This window comes from Drosophila melanogaster, chromosome 3R (genome assembly GCF_000001215.4).
Source record: "Drosophila melanogaster chromosome 3R".
NCBI classification, from domain to species: Eukaryota; Metazoa; Arthropoda; class Insecta; order Diptera; family Drosophilidae; genus Drosophila; species Drosophila melanogaster.
The window spans coordinates 16,246,989-16,261,062 of record NT_033777.3 but is presented as its reverse complement, the minus strand read 5'-3'; the positions used below and the strand labels follow the sequence as shown (position 1 = coordinate 16,261,062).

The 14,074-nt window shown below is 47.5% G+C and overlaps 1 protein-coding gene across 2 annotated transcripts in view; it reads right to left on the bottom strand.

The window, feature by feature from the left end:
- Window positions 1–733: 733 nt before the first annotated feature.
- Window positions 734–14,074, bottom strand: part of tara (taranis) — a 34,679-nt gene continuing 21,338 nt past the window's right edge. For both annotated transcript variants that reach the window (NM_080255.3, NM_169709.2), the window contains exon 2: window positions 734–4,285. In NM_080255.3, coding sequence (NP_524994.2) covers window positions 1,559–4,285 — 2,727 coding nt within the window. In that variant the 3' untranslated portion in view covers window positions 734–1,558. The remainder of the gene's footprint in view (window positions 4,286–14,074) is intronic.

Sequence of the window (14,074 nt, the reverse complement as noted above, 5' to 3'; positions counted from 1 at the left end):
GTCAGTGCCTAATGAAGCGACACCTAAGGGCCAAAGCGAACAACACTTCTGCCATGTCAACTTTATGTTTGCAAATGTAAGTGTACTTACTGCAAATTCTCCTCAATAGGTGTCGCAAAGTCTAAGTGCAAAAAAACTATTAAGCGGAACCCACGGTATCTAATTTAACATCAAATAATAATAATTTAATATCAAATAATTCAATAAAATGAATTCCTTTACTGCCAAAAAAATATTGCTAATTTTAGAACAACAGCTTCCTTGTTTCACCAAAAACACTTTTACAAATTCTTTACTCATACATACATATACATATACATCTACATATGTATGAAATTCATAATTTCCTGCATCGCAACAATATGTAGAGTAGAGTGGAGTAGAAATACAAAAGACTCTTTAAATTTTAATCGATAACAAAAAAGATTTTAAGAACACCAAGCTAGCTTATCGGGTGCATCCACTAGACAAGCAGTGTAAACTGCTTTGTGTAGCAGAGACCCGAACCTAGAGAAATATTTTACAAGTAACGGCAGCACTAAAATTACTTTCACGCAACGGCAACACTTTGTCTAGAATGGCGCGCGAAATCAAAATTTTTGCTTGGCGCGAAGGGAGAGAGAGCTCAAATTTCAATCATAGATATGCGCGAATAATTCCTTTTCAGGATATGTTCAGCTGCAAAGAAAGTGTCCCAACCCAAAAACATTGAAATACATTGTATTTTTTTTTTAACAAATTCTTTATATTTGCTTGCGTTTTTAATTTTTTTGTTATTTTTGTGTTTTTTTTCGGTTGTTTTTTCTTTTATAAAACTTTGTTTTAAGTTGTTCTTTTGTTTGTTTGTTTTCTGCGGTTTTGTATATAAATAATAATACTTATGGCTAGTAATATAGTAAACGTTTTTCGATTTTTCATCAATTTCTCCTTGCAAGCCAAATGCTGCATCGTCTTTAGGCCAACGTAAACGTAACGTAAACGTAAATTTTGTTAATTGATTTGGGTTTTGAAAAATTTCCAACGGCCTTTTGTTGTTCGATTTGATGCTGTTGTTGTTCTTGTGTGGTGTTGAATCGAAAAACTGCAACAATTGCAACTAACAATGCTAAAGTTACGCTAATATAGAATTTTGTTTTGCTTCCGTTTCAAACTTACTTGGCTAGGAGTTCGCTGTTTTGCCTTAAAACTAATAATATTTACACTTAGAAAAATTTGCTAATAGTTTTGCTTGCTCATTTGTCATATTCATTGTTCTGCCATTTCTTCGATCTCTCTTAAGAATTTCATTAAAGATTGCAATTAATTTGTGTCCCCGATTGCTTGTGTGAAGGAAGGGGGAGAGGGGTATTTAGGACCAAGACTTTCGAATATATGTATATATTTATATTCTCATGCACGTTCACAACCTGAGCACAATTAGCATTTAACATCCCCTCAGCCCCTCCCCCATTTCGTCGATTCAATACTGCTTGGAATTGCTAGTGGGCGCCAGCAGGCGACGCGACCAGCACGCCGCCATCCGCTGGGGATCCGTCGCCGTCATCGTCTACAACTGATACTAACTACCGACCATGATGTGGGCCGGGTGCTCCAGTTCGTTGTCGTGCAGGCGGGAGGCGGTCACAACCTGACCGCCCAATCCGCTCTTGAACAGATCCTCGGAGCTGAGCTTACAGCTGGGTACCAGCTCCGTGAACTCCGAACCGAGTCCGAATTCCATGTCCAGGAATCCGTACTCCCAGGTATTGGCGCCCGCCGACACATTGGAGCTAATGCTGCTTACATACGACGAGGTCAGCGAGTGGGTGGCCGAGGAGATGGTCGACAGGGTGGTGAATGTGGCGGTGGTGGAGCTGCTTCCGCAGGAACTGCTACTGCCGCCGCTGGCTTGTACGGTGGTGAAGCTTCCACTGAATGCCAGCGTGGACCCCGAGGAGGAACTGGAACTACTGGCTGGCACTGAAACTGGCACCGCTGTAGGTGTGGCCGCCGACGGAAGTATGCTAAACAAATCGTTGTTGTTGAGCGGATCCAACGCCGATTGCGAACTGAGGCTCAGCACCGAACTCCAGTTGATGGATCGCGTGGAGTCGTCGTCCGCATAACCCGAATCGCTAGTATCGCAGTTGCTGCTGCTTGCGGTAGGTGCAACTGGCGTGGTGCCGTTGCTGCTCACGGTATTCCCACTACTGCTGCTGATCACCGTTGAGGAAGTGGTGTTGCTGCTAGTGCTGCTTGATGCGGGGGAGCTGCTGATGTTGCTACTTAGTGTTGTTGCTGCTCCTCCACTGGAAGCTGCGGCTGCTGCCGAAGCTGCTGCCGCTGCTGCTGTTGTGGTGGGGCAGGCCGGAAAGGGCGTTGCTCGACCAGATTGCGACTCCCGAAAGGGATAGTGATCGTAGGGGTGCAAACTACTGTTGCTGCTCGCCGCCGTCGCTGAGGAGTTGTTGCTGTTGCCGCTGGTATTGCTGCTACTTGCACCCGCTGATGTATCACAGTTGCTCGGCTGCGTGGCGAAGCTGCCCGCACCCGCTGCCGCGCCCCTGTAGGCGGGTTGGCTGTCCAGACGCTCGTGGTAGCTATGCGGCTGCGAAGGCTGCTGTTGCTGCTGGTGTTGGGGCTGGAAACTGAGTTGCTGGTAGTGATCCATGTTGGCCAAACGAGCACAGTTCAACACGGGCGCATAGTCCATCTGCTGCTGCGTATGTGGATGCAGAGGTGCTGGCGGGGATTGCTGCTGCTGCTGCTGCTGCTGGTAGGCTGGGTGGTACTGAGCCGCTTGTGCCGCCGCTGCTGCTGCTGCGGCTGCTGCTGCTGCCGCCTGTTGGTGGTGCTGTTGCGCCGCCTGGTGCAGCTCCTTGGCCTCTGCTTCGATCTCCCGATCAATGCGCTTCAGCGTATTGCAAATGAGCACCGAGCGGTACAGCGACTGCTCAGAAACCTGCCGGAAACGGGAGAGTTTGAACATGGACAGATTGCGTATCTTCAGGCGCGTGTCCTTGTAGCAACTCCTGTTGGCACTGCACCAGCCACCGGGTCGTCCATCGCAGCACCTTTTAAGAGGCAGGCCATGGAGAGGCAAGCCGGCGAATGGAACAACAGGCGCTGATGAGGGCGGCGGACTGATGGGCGATCCTCCAGCATTTCCGGATGCGCCACTGCTGCAGCCCAGGTCCAGATAGGATTTGCCGTTCTCTGCACAACGAATTGTCTGCTGGGGCGCCGCTGGCGGGGCATAAGCTCCACCGTTGGTCGGCTCGTAGAACTGTTGGGCTCCCGATGAGGGATTGGCCGGACTGCTACCCGCTGTCGCCCACTGGGGTGGAGCGAAACCACGCGCCTGCTGCGGTGTTGGCGGTGATTGCGTCATGTGCTGCGGTCCTCCTGTCCGCGAGCAATTCTGCTGCGGGAAAGGCTCCGAATAGTAGTTGGGTTGCCTGCTCCCATATCCGGGGGCATAGCTTCGCTGCTGCTGCGGATGTTGTTGCTGCTGCTGGGCGAGTTGCTGCTGCTGGGGATGTGGTTGTTGTTGGGAGAGCTGCTGCGGCTGCTGCTGGTGGGGATGGGACGGCAGCTGGTGCGAATGAGGGTGCGGATGCGGTACAAAGGGATGATAGCGCATGGGACAGTAGGTGGGTATGATGCTCTCCTCCTCCTCGTAGTCGTCCTCAAAATCATCATCATCGTCGTCCAGCTCATCGGCACTGAGCAAAGTCGTTGCCAGAGTGGAGCGGGTGGCAATGCTACCCCAAGGATCACTGGGCACCGCGACGGCCTGCAGCTTGGAGATGCAATCCACAGGTTCCGCGGATGCTGCGGGTCCTGCCACCGCGGAAGGAGTAGTGGGCCCATTGCTCGTCCAGGGCTCACAAGGAACGGCTGAGGTGACCACCTCTAACCTGGCGATACTGTCCTCCGGTATCGCCGCACTCGCTGTTGGCGGGAGTGGCACCTCCGCTTGACTTTTCATTGCTGCGACGGCGGTAGTAACTTCATGACCATTGCTAATACTTGGCTCCGTTGGCTTCAACGCATCCATTGATGCTTCTAAAACAATGTGGTTGTTGTTGGACTCAACAGCTGGCTCCGATGGCGATTGCTGTTGCTGCTGCTGCTCCTCGAGCGACTCCAGGTAGTTGTTGTTGCTGATGGCCCACTTGTTGGCCTTGACGGGGGGCGGGGCACAGTTGCCCGTGTAGGTGGTGTTGGCATCCTTGCTGTCGAAGGTCAGCTCATGCTTCCGCTTGGTGGCGGCTGTTGCTTGAAGACCCATCGCGGAATTCACCTGCAATAAGAGGGAATATAACATAAATTTAGTGATTTGCCGCCAAAATATAAGGCACGTTGCGAACAGCACGGCAAGTAAACTTAGAGAAATAATTGTGATGGACACAAAACCTACAATTAAATATTTCTAAAGTAGAACACAGATCTTTAAGCTACAATCGTTCTCATATAAATTTCTTTATTTATAAGTTTTCGGTTTGGTATTTTCCCTCTGTGCATCATAAATTTCCTCACGGTTCGCACGAGCCAACAAAGGACACACAGCCAGCTAAAAACTTATCAAGAAAATGGAAGTCAGGCAGGGACTTGAACTCCCCCCTTTCGCCCACTCAACCAGCCAACGCACCACCCTCGTTCCTTCCACCCACTCGAGCCATGAAAATGGAATGGAAAATGCCAGGCGGCAACAATAACAGCAGCCAAGCCAGCCAAGTCGAGGCTGTCTTTCCGTCAGTCAGCCACCCTGCGCCTCACCCCAGCCACCCACTCATCCACTCTCCACCACCCCAGCCACAGTCCCACCTCCGCCTCCTTTCGACTGATGGCATTGCTCATCGACGCTGCTCGAAATCTTCTTAAAATAAAACGCACAGAGACGAAAAGAGAGGGCGGAACCTCGAGAATCGTGTGGGCTGCCACGATTGCCGTAGTCTTCCCATTCTGAATGCTCTTCTTTTGCTGGCACTTTCCCATCAACTTCCGCCACATTTGCTGTGGGACTTTTTTCCGTTTCTTTTTTCTGTTTTGAAACTATTTTTAAGTTTTCGAGTTCTGCTCCAGTCAAGATTTTTGATCAACAGTGCAACCAAACAATGCCGGAGAATACTTTCTCGGGAAAACTAAATATACATATATATCCATTAAATGTACGTTATATTTAAAGGTTTAAAATTGTAGATAAAGTTTTTTTTTTTTGGAGATATAGTTCTTACTTATCAGAATGTACATATATGTTATTTTGGGATCTCAATTACATAAATCTAGATATATTATTTAGTGTATTTCAGAATGTATCTAAAGATACAAATTCATCTGAAATTTAATTGATATATCCCTTAAATTTTGAGCTTCAATAAGCTTCCTTCTTCCCCACAATTTCAGCACCCTTGTCCTTAAGACTATATCTATCGATCGCGGAGTCTGGCTGGGGATTTCCAACTCACGTTGCCCATATTTAAGAGTTGCCACCCTTCAATTGCCGGCACTCTGTTCAATTTCCGTGCCCTTCTTCAACCGAGTCTTTCCCCACTGAGTTTTGAACATCTGTGCGTAGTACGTCGGCCGAGGAACGACCTTTGTCATACGCATATATCCATAAGGGTTGCCATATGCTCGCATATTTGCCAGTGCTGTTGCTGCGACCGTGCCACTGATGTTGCTGCTGCTGCAGTTCCCTTCAGTACTGGGGGAATATAATACGAGAACCCGATTTAGAGGGTGAGTTTTCGTTTCGTTTTCAGTCCGCTGTGCTGTGCGCGCTGTGTGTTATCGTCATCGAGGTCGGTCGCCGTCGTCGCTGAGTCGCATGTGTTTCGCATTTTTCTACCCCCGGCCCTGCCAATGCCCCGTTCCCCAGCCCTTGCCTCTGTCCCTGTCCCTGTGCTCTGCCCCGGTTTCCCTTGTTTGGCCTGTCTGCCTCTGGGTTTGCCTTTGCCACTGCCGCATGTCTCATCATCGCATTTCATCCCTCGACGTTGTACCGTTCTCGTTCGCGTCTGCAGCTGTATTTTCGGTGTTATTTTTGGTATAGGGGCTGGAGCGAGTCTAGACATGCTGGCCGTCCGGACTCCGGATGGTTCGCCCTTTTGGGAACGAACCAACCAAACCAAGAACCATACAACGTCTTCTTTTGCGACAGCGAGAAGTTCCCTTCTTGGAATTATTGGTTTTGCTCCGCACTCATTGCCATTCCGCTTCGGCTGACTCATTCTTATCATCGCCGTCGTCGTTTTAAAGGCGAGGCGGCGTTCACTCATTGCTCATTGTTCTGTTGACAACTGGTCGTATGTGTAATGCTGCCGAAGCTCGTTGCGCATACGTCGTGTGCGCTTAAAAGCTGCGCTAAAAACCAATCAGCTAAAAGCTCACCCCCTCAATCAAATCAAACCCCATCAGCTGAGCTTCGCAACGGGAAAACCAAAGCGAGCATCAACAGCACACACAAAAAAATAAATAAAATAAAAAGAAAAAGAAAACTTTCTACGCTAATTTTCGTTCGAATGGAGAAATGCTGGCCATCATTATAAGCCGCAACAGAAAACAAAATTTATACAATGCTGGCCATCATCTTGGGACTGGCTGACTGCCTGACTGCCTGCCTGCCTGGCTGGCTGGCTGATGATGATGATGATGATTTTCGAGCTGCGTTCGCTGGCTATGTTGCTGGAAGTTGAATTTTATTGCCACACCAACATCACTCAGGCAGTTTCAAGCGGCAACAGCAACCAAGCACCGCAGCAGCAACACAAAAGCCAGTCCCCGTCAAGCGTTCGTTGCTTTTTACCCACCAGCAACACTAGCGCAGCAATAGCAACAACAACAACAGCAGCAGCAACAGCAGCATTTTACGCTCCGCCAGCAACTCGTTTCAGCTGGCACTGGCAGCGGACTGAAAACAGAAAACTGACTGAATAGTCAGGAGGGGATTGGCGGAGCGAGGGGAGTGGGTGGGTCTCCGTCTCCGGCTCCGACTTCGACTGGCTCCAAATTGACGGCCCGAGTCTAAAGCTCGCACGCAGCGTCGCTGCAGTTGTTGCTGCTGCAGTAACAAAAACAACATCGTCGCTACCTTCAAATTCCACAATATTCAAGTTTCAGGTTATGAGCCAACCAAGCAGCCAGCGAACAGAAACCAACCCAACCTGAGAGCCGGAGCCAGTCATCGTCAGCAGCAACAGCAAAGCAACACGAAACGAAATGTTTGGCCGAAAGGCAGAGCCAAGAGCTAAGAGCCAGGCGACAGTGGGCTAAAACTGACTCAAAAGTGCTATCTATATAATAATTTAATATGAATAACTACAAAAAATAATTACATTTTAGCATGAAATCGAATCTTCTCTGTTAAGGAATTATCAATTTTAGAGTTTCTTTAGCTGTATGGTCTAAATATAATAGTAATAAACATGATTTGCCATAGATCTGAGTATTTTAAGCTTAGCTCAGGCGAACACTGAAGTTTATTTAACTAACAAATTTTTGGTTGAAACTAAACTTTTTTAAAATTATATTGCATTTCTATTAAGACCCTAAATACTTTTTTTTACTTTTCCGTCCCATTGTGCCCGTTCGAGAGTCGACTTCCAAGCATTTAAGTCGGTCGCCGTTGTCGTTGTTGCTACCTCCAGTGCCTGGGCTCTGAAACTCCGGCTTTAACTCTGGGCTGTGGGCTTTGGCTTTGGCTTTGGGTCTGGCTACGACTGTGGCTCTGGCCCGATCCACTACGGTCGGAGCGAGTCTGGGTCTGGTGCTCTGGTCTGGGGCCCCACATTGAATTCTTCGGCTGGGGCGCACGGCACAACGTGCGATAGCTGCGAATCGAGTCGGTTCGAGTCGAGCCGAGAGCCGCACATAAAAAACAACGTCAAGAGAAAAAAATAACAAGTAGAAGCAAAAAAAAAAGTCGAGTTTCGGCTTTCGAGCTGGGTTTGGGTTTAAGCCGCGATCTCCACCAAAGCAATTTAGGTGTACGAGCCATAGAGGAAGAAGAAACTTTGGAAACATAAAAAAGAGCGCTCCGGCCCGAAGACAACGACGATGGGGCATAATAAAAAAAATTACCAGCAAGCTGGGGTTCAACGAAGTTGGATAAGAAGAAGACGAAAACGCAGCGGCCGAGCGGTCTTCAGCTCATCATAATAAAAATGAATTGAATTGAAGACATGGGCGAAGACGCACCACCCGCTCTCCCACTCTTCTTACACAGCGGGCACAGCTCTCCTAGTTTCATATGTTGGTGGATGTGGATCTGGATGTGGATGGGAAGCTCAAGATGACGCCGATATGGTGGCTAGTCCCTCGGAGTTTCCCATGCTGGCTTGGTTATTTTTCCCTCCCTCATGGTGAAAACTTTGAATGCAAACACCCACAACAATAACAGAGCGGGCGAGCTATTTGCTTATAGCGGCACATGACGATGTGGGAACGGAAAGATTTTCGAGCCCGGCTTTCCCACTAACGTTGAACTTGCACAATCGGAGGTATAGCATTTGTAATGTTAAAGTTTATATCAACTATACAACTAAAAGTTCAGAAGAATTTAAAAAAAATCAGTAAAAGCTTTTCATATTTTTACCTAAGATCCAGAGAGTAGAGTTATGCTTACGAAAATATATAAAAATACTTTATTCTAACAAATATTTTGGACTACAATTTAACTGTATCAATGAATATTTGTAAAATGGTTGGTCCACTCCATAGATGTAAGACTGTTTACCCAAACATGAATCAAGGCTGTGCTCGAGCTATCTATGGTTGGGCTATGGTTTTTGGGGTGGTGGGGAGTTTGTGGGTTGCGTTGTATGAGGCAGACTTTTTTGATGTGCGCATATTTTGCGTCGGCCATTTCATGTTGCCGCACCACGGAGTTCGCCGCACGACTGACAGACACAAAACCCCCGATTCCGATTCCGATTCCGATACGAGTTTCGAGTGCGAGTCCGAGTCCCCGTGTCGATGTGGGGACGTCGATTGGCAGCAGAGGCGGAGGCAGCGGTCGCGACGGAGACAGGAAGCCACCGCGACGGCGGCGTCGTCGACCAAATCAGCTGTTTTTGGCGAATTAGAGCAATTTTCAATGCGCGCCGCTTGCTGTTTCTGCCTTCTTTTTTTGCGGCTTTTTGTTGCGCTTCATGTCGAAGATTTATAAGCAGCGACGCCGGCAGCGAAGTTAGCATCGCAATTGGTGACATTGAAAATTTGCAAGGCATCTCTCGCTCTTCCCACTTTGCGTACGTGAATGTGTATGGTGTTTGTGATTTTGCGAAATGGGGGAACAGCTGACAGCATACATTACCCATACGAGAGGAGGCCAAGTGGGGGGAAGTGGGGGTTAAGAATGGTAACTTTTGGTCAATGAACCATACCTCCCAACCTCGCCTCCTTTCCGGCAAAGGCAACTCAGCTGTTTGCGAGATGTGTACGGCAGAGTGAGGCTTTCGTGAAACGTGAGTCGAGACCCTTACAAATCCCAATACCAACCATCCAACCAACCCATATCATCCCATTCCATTGTAAGCCGCCGAAGGGTCGGGAGAGCATTTCTACCTAAGGTCGAGAACCATAATCCCCGAAAAGGATGCAGCGCATTAGACACGCCAGTGAGTTCGGGCTCAATTTCGGTTTTCTAGGATTGCTGCACTCACTTTCTACCTGACCATCCCAAGCGATCCATCAATATGTCATTCCGACTGTCGAGACTTTAAGGACGAATTCGACTGTGATTGAACCATTGCCAAGTAGCGGGGCGACTCGAAATGGGAATGAAATTGCCAGGAAATCAACCTGTTGGTCGATTGATAGCCCTGCTAATAAGAAGTAGTCTGAGCAATACCTGTATGCTGTTGGGAACCTCCTTTGATAGGAATATTGACACCAACTTATTTGTTTTAAACTCTAATTTCATGAACATTAAAATCATGATCACACAGATTCTGTAGCCAACTTTATAAAGTTATTTTTATATGTGAATATTAATAACAATATGAACCTTAAAAAGTAACTTTTATATAACATCCGCCAGTAATTTATTTTTATGCGAATCCGTTTAAGATTTTTGTAAAATAACTAACTTGTTCAAATACACTGGAATCGTGTCTAAAGATCTCAAAAATCAAGCGTCTTTGAACATTGGAATAAAAAGGCGAAATAGGAATCCCCAGCTGATGGTCTCCCGAACGCAATAGCTGCTTCTCCACTGGGCAGATAGCCGATGATCATCGATCTGCATGCAAAAATTTTTGCCGTACGGCTCTTATCACGCAGACCAGCTGATAAGACAAGAGAACGAGTAGAGCGAACAGAGCCAAAGAGCCAGAGCATTGCGTCAAGTGCGCTAATCGCTCCGAATCGGAACCAGGGCTACAGGCAACGAGCAACAACAATTGCCGTTAACAATTGTCAGAGCGACAGCACACTGCGCAAATTGCACGTCGCGCAGTGTACGAGGCAACAACAGCTATCAAGGCGTACGTACGTACATTCACCAAGCCGCTTGGTAAACACAAAATTACAAAAACAAAAAATACCATGAAAAAAACTGTGGGTATATATGTATGTAAGTACATACAGCCCCAACCAACAAAGACTCCACTCCACATCCCATGCCTACATATGTATGTATGTACATCCACAGCTACATCCAATGTTGCTGACTCGACTCACCGCATACATACAGACGCTCCGTTCGTATATATGTAAAAACATGTACAAGCGAACGAGCCGAACGACCGACACACGAAGTACAGTCGCACAGTTAAAAATAAAGTATGGGCCGCTGCAACGCAGAGGGGTAAAGGGAGATGACACGAGAGAGAAGGAAGGCAAAGAGAAGAAGAAGAGAGCGAGCGAGGGCAAAACAACAAAGCGAATGCTGGTAAATAATGATGATGGAACCAGTGTGCTGTATATGTATGTAGGCATGTGTTCGTATGCGTGTGTGTGTATACTGCACAGTAAAATTTCATGTATTAAAATCGCTTGTTCGTGTATATGCACTGTACAGGGTAAGAGCTGCCATCGCTGTGCTGTTGATAGCGAGGGACGTAATATCGCAACTTTTGCCGTTCCAAAAGCACGGAGCCAAGCGAACGTTCGTTCGTTCGTTCGCTGGTTCGTTCGAGTTTAATTTTGTAGTACGTAGCAGGAAAAAAAAGAAACGACGAAAAAATAAATGATGGCGGCAACAACAACGACAACAACAGCGACGACTCGTCGTCGACTGAGTTGGCAGTGTTGCGTTCCGATTTTCGTCGAAAATATTTTTGTTTCTTTTTGCGTTTCGAAAACACTCGAAGTGCTAAAGAAAGAAGAGTAGAGCAGGGAAGAAGAAGACGAACAGGCAGAGGCTTACAGCGACCGTTTTTCTAGTGCGTTTCGCTTAGAATGGCAAAAATCTCAAAGGGGACGAAGAATTCCACCCAAAAACCCCCCACTTTCAGTTGTAGTATGGTAAGTGGTAAGTACGGCGCGCTCGTTTTTGCGAAGGTTGCTAGCGTGGTGGGATAACGGATGTTGGATATTGTATTCGTCGGATGTCGGACAACGGCCGCAGCGTAGCGCGCGCAAATTCACGTAGTTTGAATCGGATTCGGATTTGGACTCGCCAGCGCAGCGCCACAAAGCTAACGGATCGAACCAAGGTTGCCCGCTGGCATTTTCCTACGGCATGAGGCAATCAAAATGCGAAGATACTGTCGAAGTACACGGAAAGATAAAGACTTTATAGAAAACCTGGAGGATTGTTTACAGCTTTTGGGAGTTATATGTATGCTATGTTATACATTAAGGAATATAGTAGTAGTTTTATAAGAAAGCGCAGTTTATTTTGTAGCAAAGGAGTTTTTAGTCGATAGTTTTTAGGTCGATCTTGATCGCAAACAAATCAACAACTTTTAGTATATAAAATTTAGAATCTACTTTTTATGGCCATAGTGATCTGATCGTATATTCCGATCAATGCTAACATGTGTACATAGGTACTTTTCATATTCTATCTCAGTTGATCTTGAAGTTTTGGATTTATCGCGAAACCTAATCTGTGTGTCCTTTATTTAACGATTCCTTGGTTAACACTCTTTAAGGGCTGCCTTGCCGCTTTAACCCATGTCCGCCCACGAGCGCCCATCCGTGACTATGACGCCAACTCCCGGACTCCCGCACTCGTATATTCCGGCTCTGCTTCGATACGGCCGCCCACACATACATACAACTCTCCCCCGATGGCAGTTCCCCCTTATAACACCGTGGACTGTTTATAAAATAACCTTATTTTGCACATGTACACGGGTTTTCGTTGTGCTGGTGTGTGTGTAAGCTCCATCAGCTCCACGGAGGGTTGGGTGATTCCTACTCTTCCCGAGACACCCTCTCTGCTTTTCCGTCTCTCTCTTTCTGGCACTTTATGCCTGACATTATTATAATATTATATTCCTTATAATAATGGGTTGGCAGCACAGGCAGCCGAAAACCACCTACATCCATATACCAACCGTCCAACCACCCATCTGCCATCAGCCCTCCCATATCCTTCGCCTCATCCCAACCCCTCTCATCGAGTCGAGTTGGCGACCCTGCGCAGTAAAGTCGAGCCGGCTTTTCTCTATCGTACGACCCTACGCTCCATACTCCGACATCCCCCTTATAAAATCAACCCAAGCCACCCACTCTGAATACTTCTCGTGTTGGGTGTGGTGAGATATACCGTGTGACGTATAAAAGCTAAAAACGTTGGCAAATATAATGAAATTGGGTGAAATGCTATGCCACCCACTGTACCTCCCATTAACCCCCAAGTTCTGGCATAATAAAGCCTACCAAACAGGACGAGAAATGCGCTGGGTTTTGGCTGGATTGATGGTGGTGGTGGTGCTGCTGCTCTGCTGTCGGCGCTAGTGGTGGTGGTGGTTTTGGGCCATCCACTAGTATGAAAACCACTTTTCCAATTGCACGTACACCACTACGTGGGCTGAGCAAAAGAGAAAGGGAGTGCGGAAGAGAGAAAGAGAGATGGAATGTTTCAAACCACTCCACTGCCTTCCCCTTTTTTGCCGTACTCAATTGCTGCTGTTGTTGTTGTGTGGGTGGTGGGGCGGTTGTCAGAGAGAGAGCAGTGAGCGAAATGAAAATGGAAGCGAGGACATGCGGAGCAGGCAGGACGAACAAATGTACACAGTGGAAAATTAAATTAAAGTGGAATTTCTGCTATGCGTATTTGAAAATTTAAAATTTGTATTTTAAAGGATGCATTAAAACTGTGCAAGTGCAATTGATTGACAAGCTGTGCTTTCAGTAGGACGATATTGGGTGCATTATTTTTGCCAGTGTGCTTGGGTGGGTGGAGAATTGGGGTGGACCATGTAGTGGTGAGCTGGGAGGGCCTTGCTCTGTCGCTGCTCTGCGTACGATAACTTTAATTTGGCTTAATGGAAATTTTCGCTGGCGCTCTCGTAGTACTGTTATCCTTAAGCAAACCCGTGGATCCTGCTCCTGTTTCGCTCTCCACCCCAGCCTCCGTCTCAGTTACCCAACTGGCCATCGTCCATGGTCTATGGTCCGCGTGCTAAGTAGGTGACGCAACCGCAAATTTGCGGCTGGCGATTTAATAATGCTAATGGTGTGCGTGTGGAAGTGCATTGGTAGTTGGACATTGCACGTGTAGTGGCTTCTGTTGCTGTTGTTGTTGTTCGCGCCCTGGACCGTCTGAGAGTCACGTCATCATCACACGGCCGTCGTCGTCATCGTCGAGCCATTTACGTCGTCGCCAGCCGGTAATTCCCCGAACCCATAGCCATAGTCATAGCCATAGCCATGGCCATAGCCATATAGCCACATCATCCCCCCCTCAGGTGGTGCAAACAAGTGCAAGTGATGCGCATTCATTGATAAGATTTCGTGCCACAACTCGCCGCTGCCAGCTGTCTTTGTATGTTGCCCGTGGATGTGTGGGCATACATTAAGCCAAGCCGAGCCAAGTTAAGACCGCGTTGCCATATACGCTCTGTGCGAGCAAATCTTTCAATCGGTCAACAGGGAACCTAAAGAGGCACAGCGATTGTTTTACAGCCAACTTGCC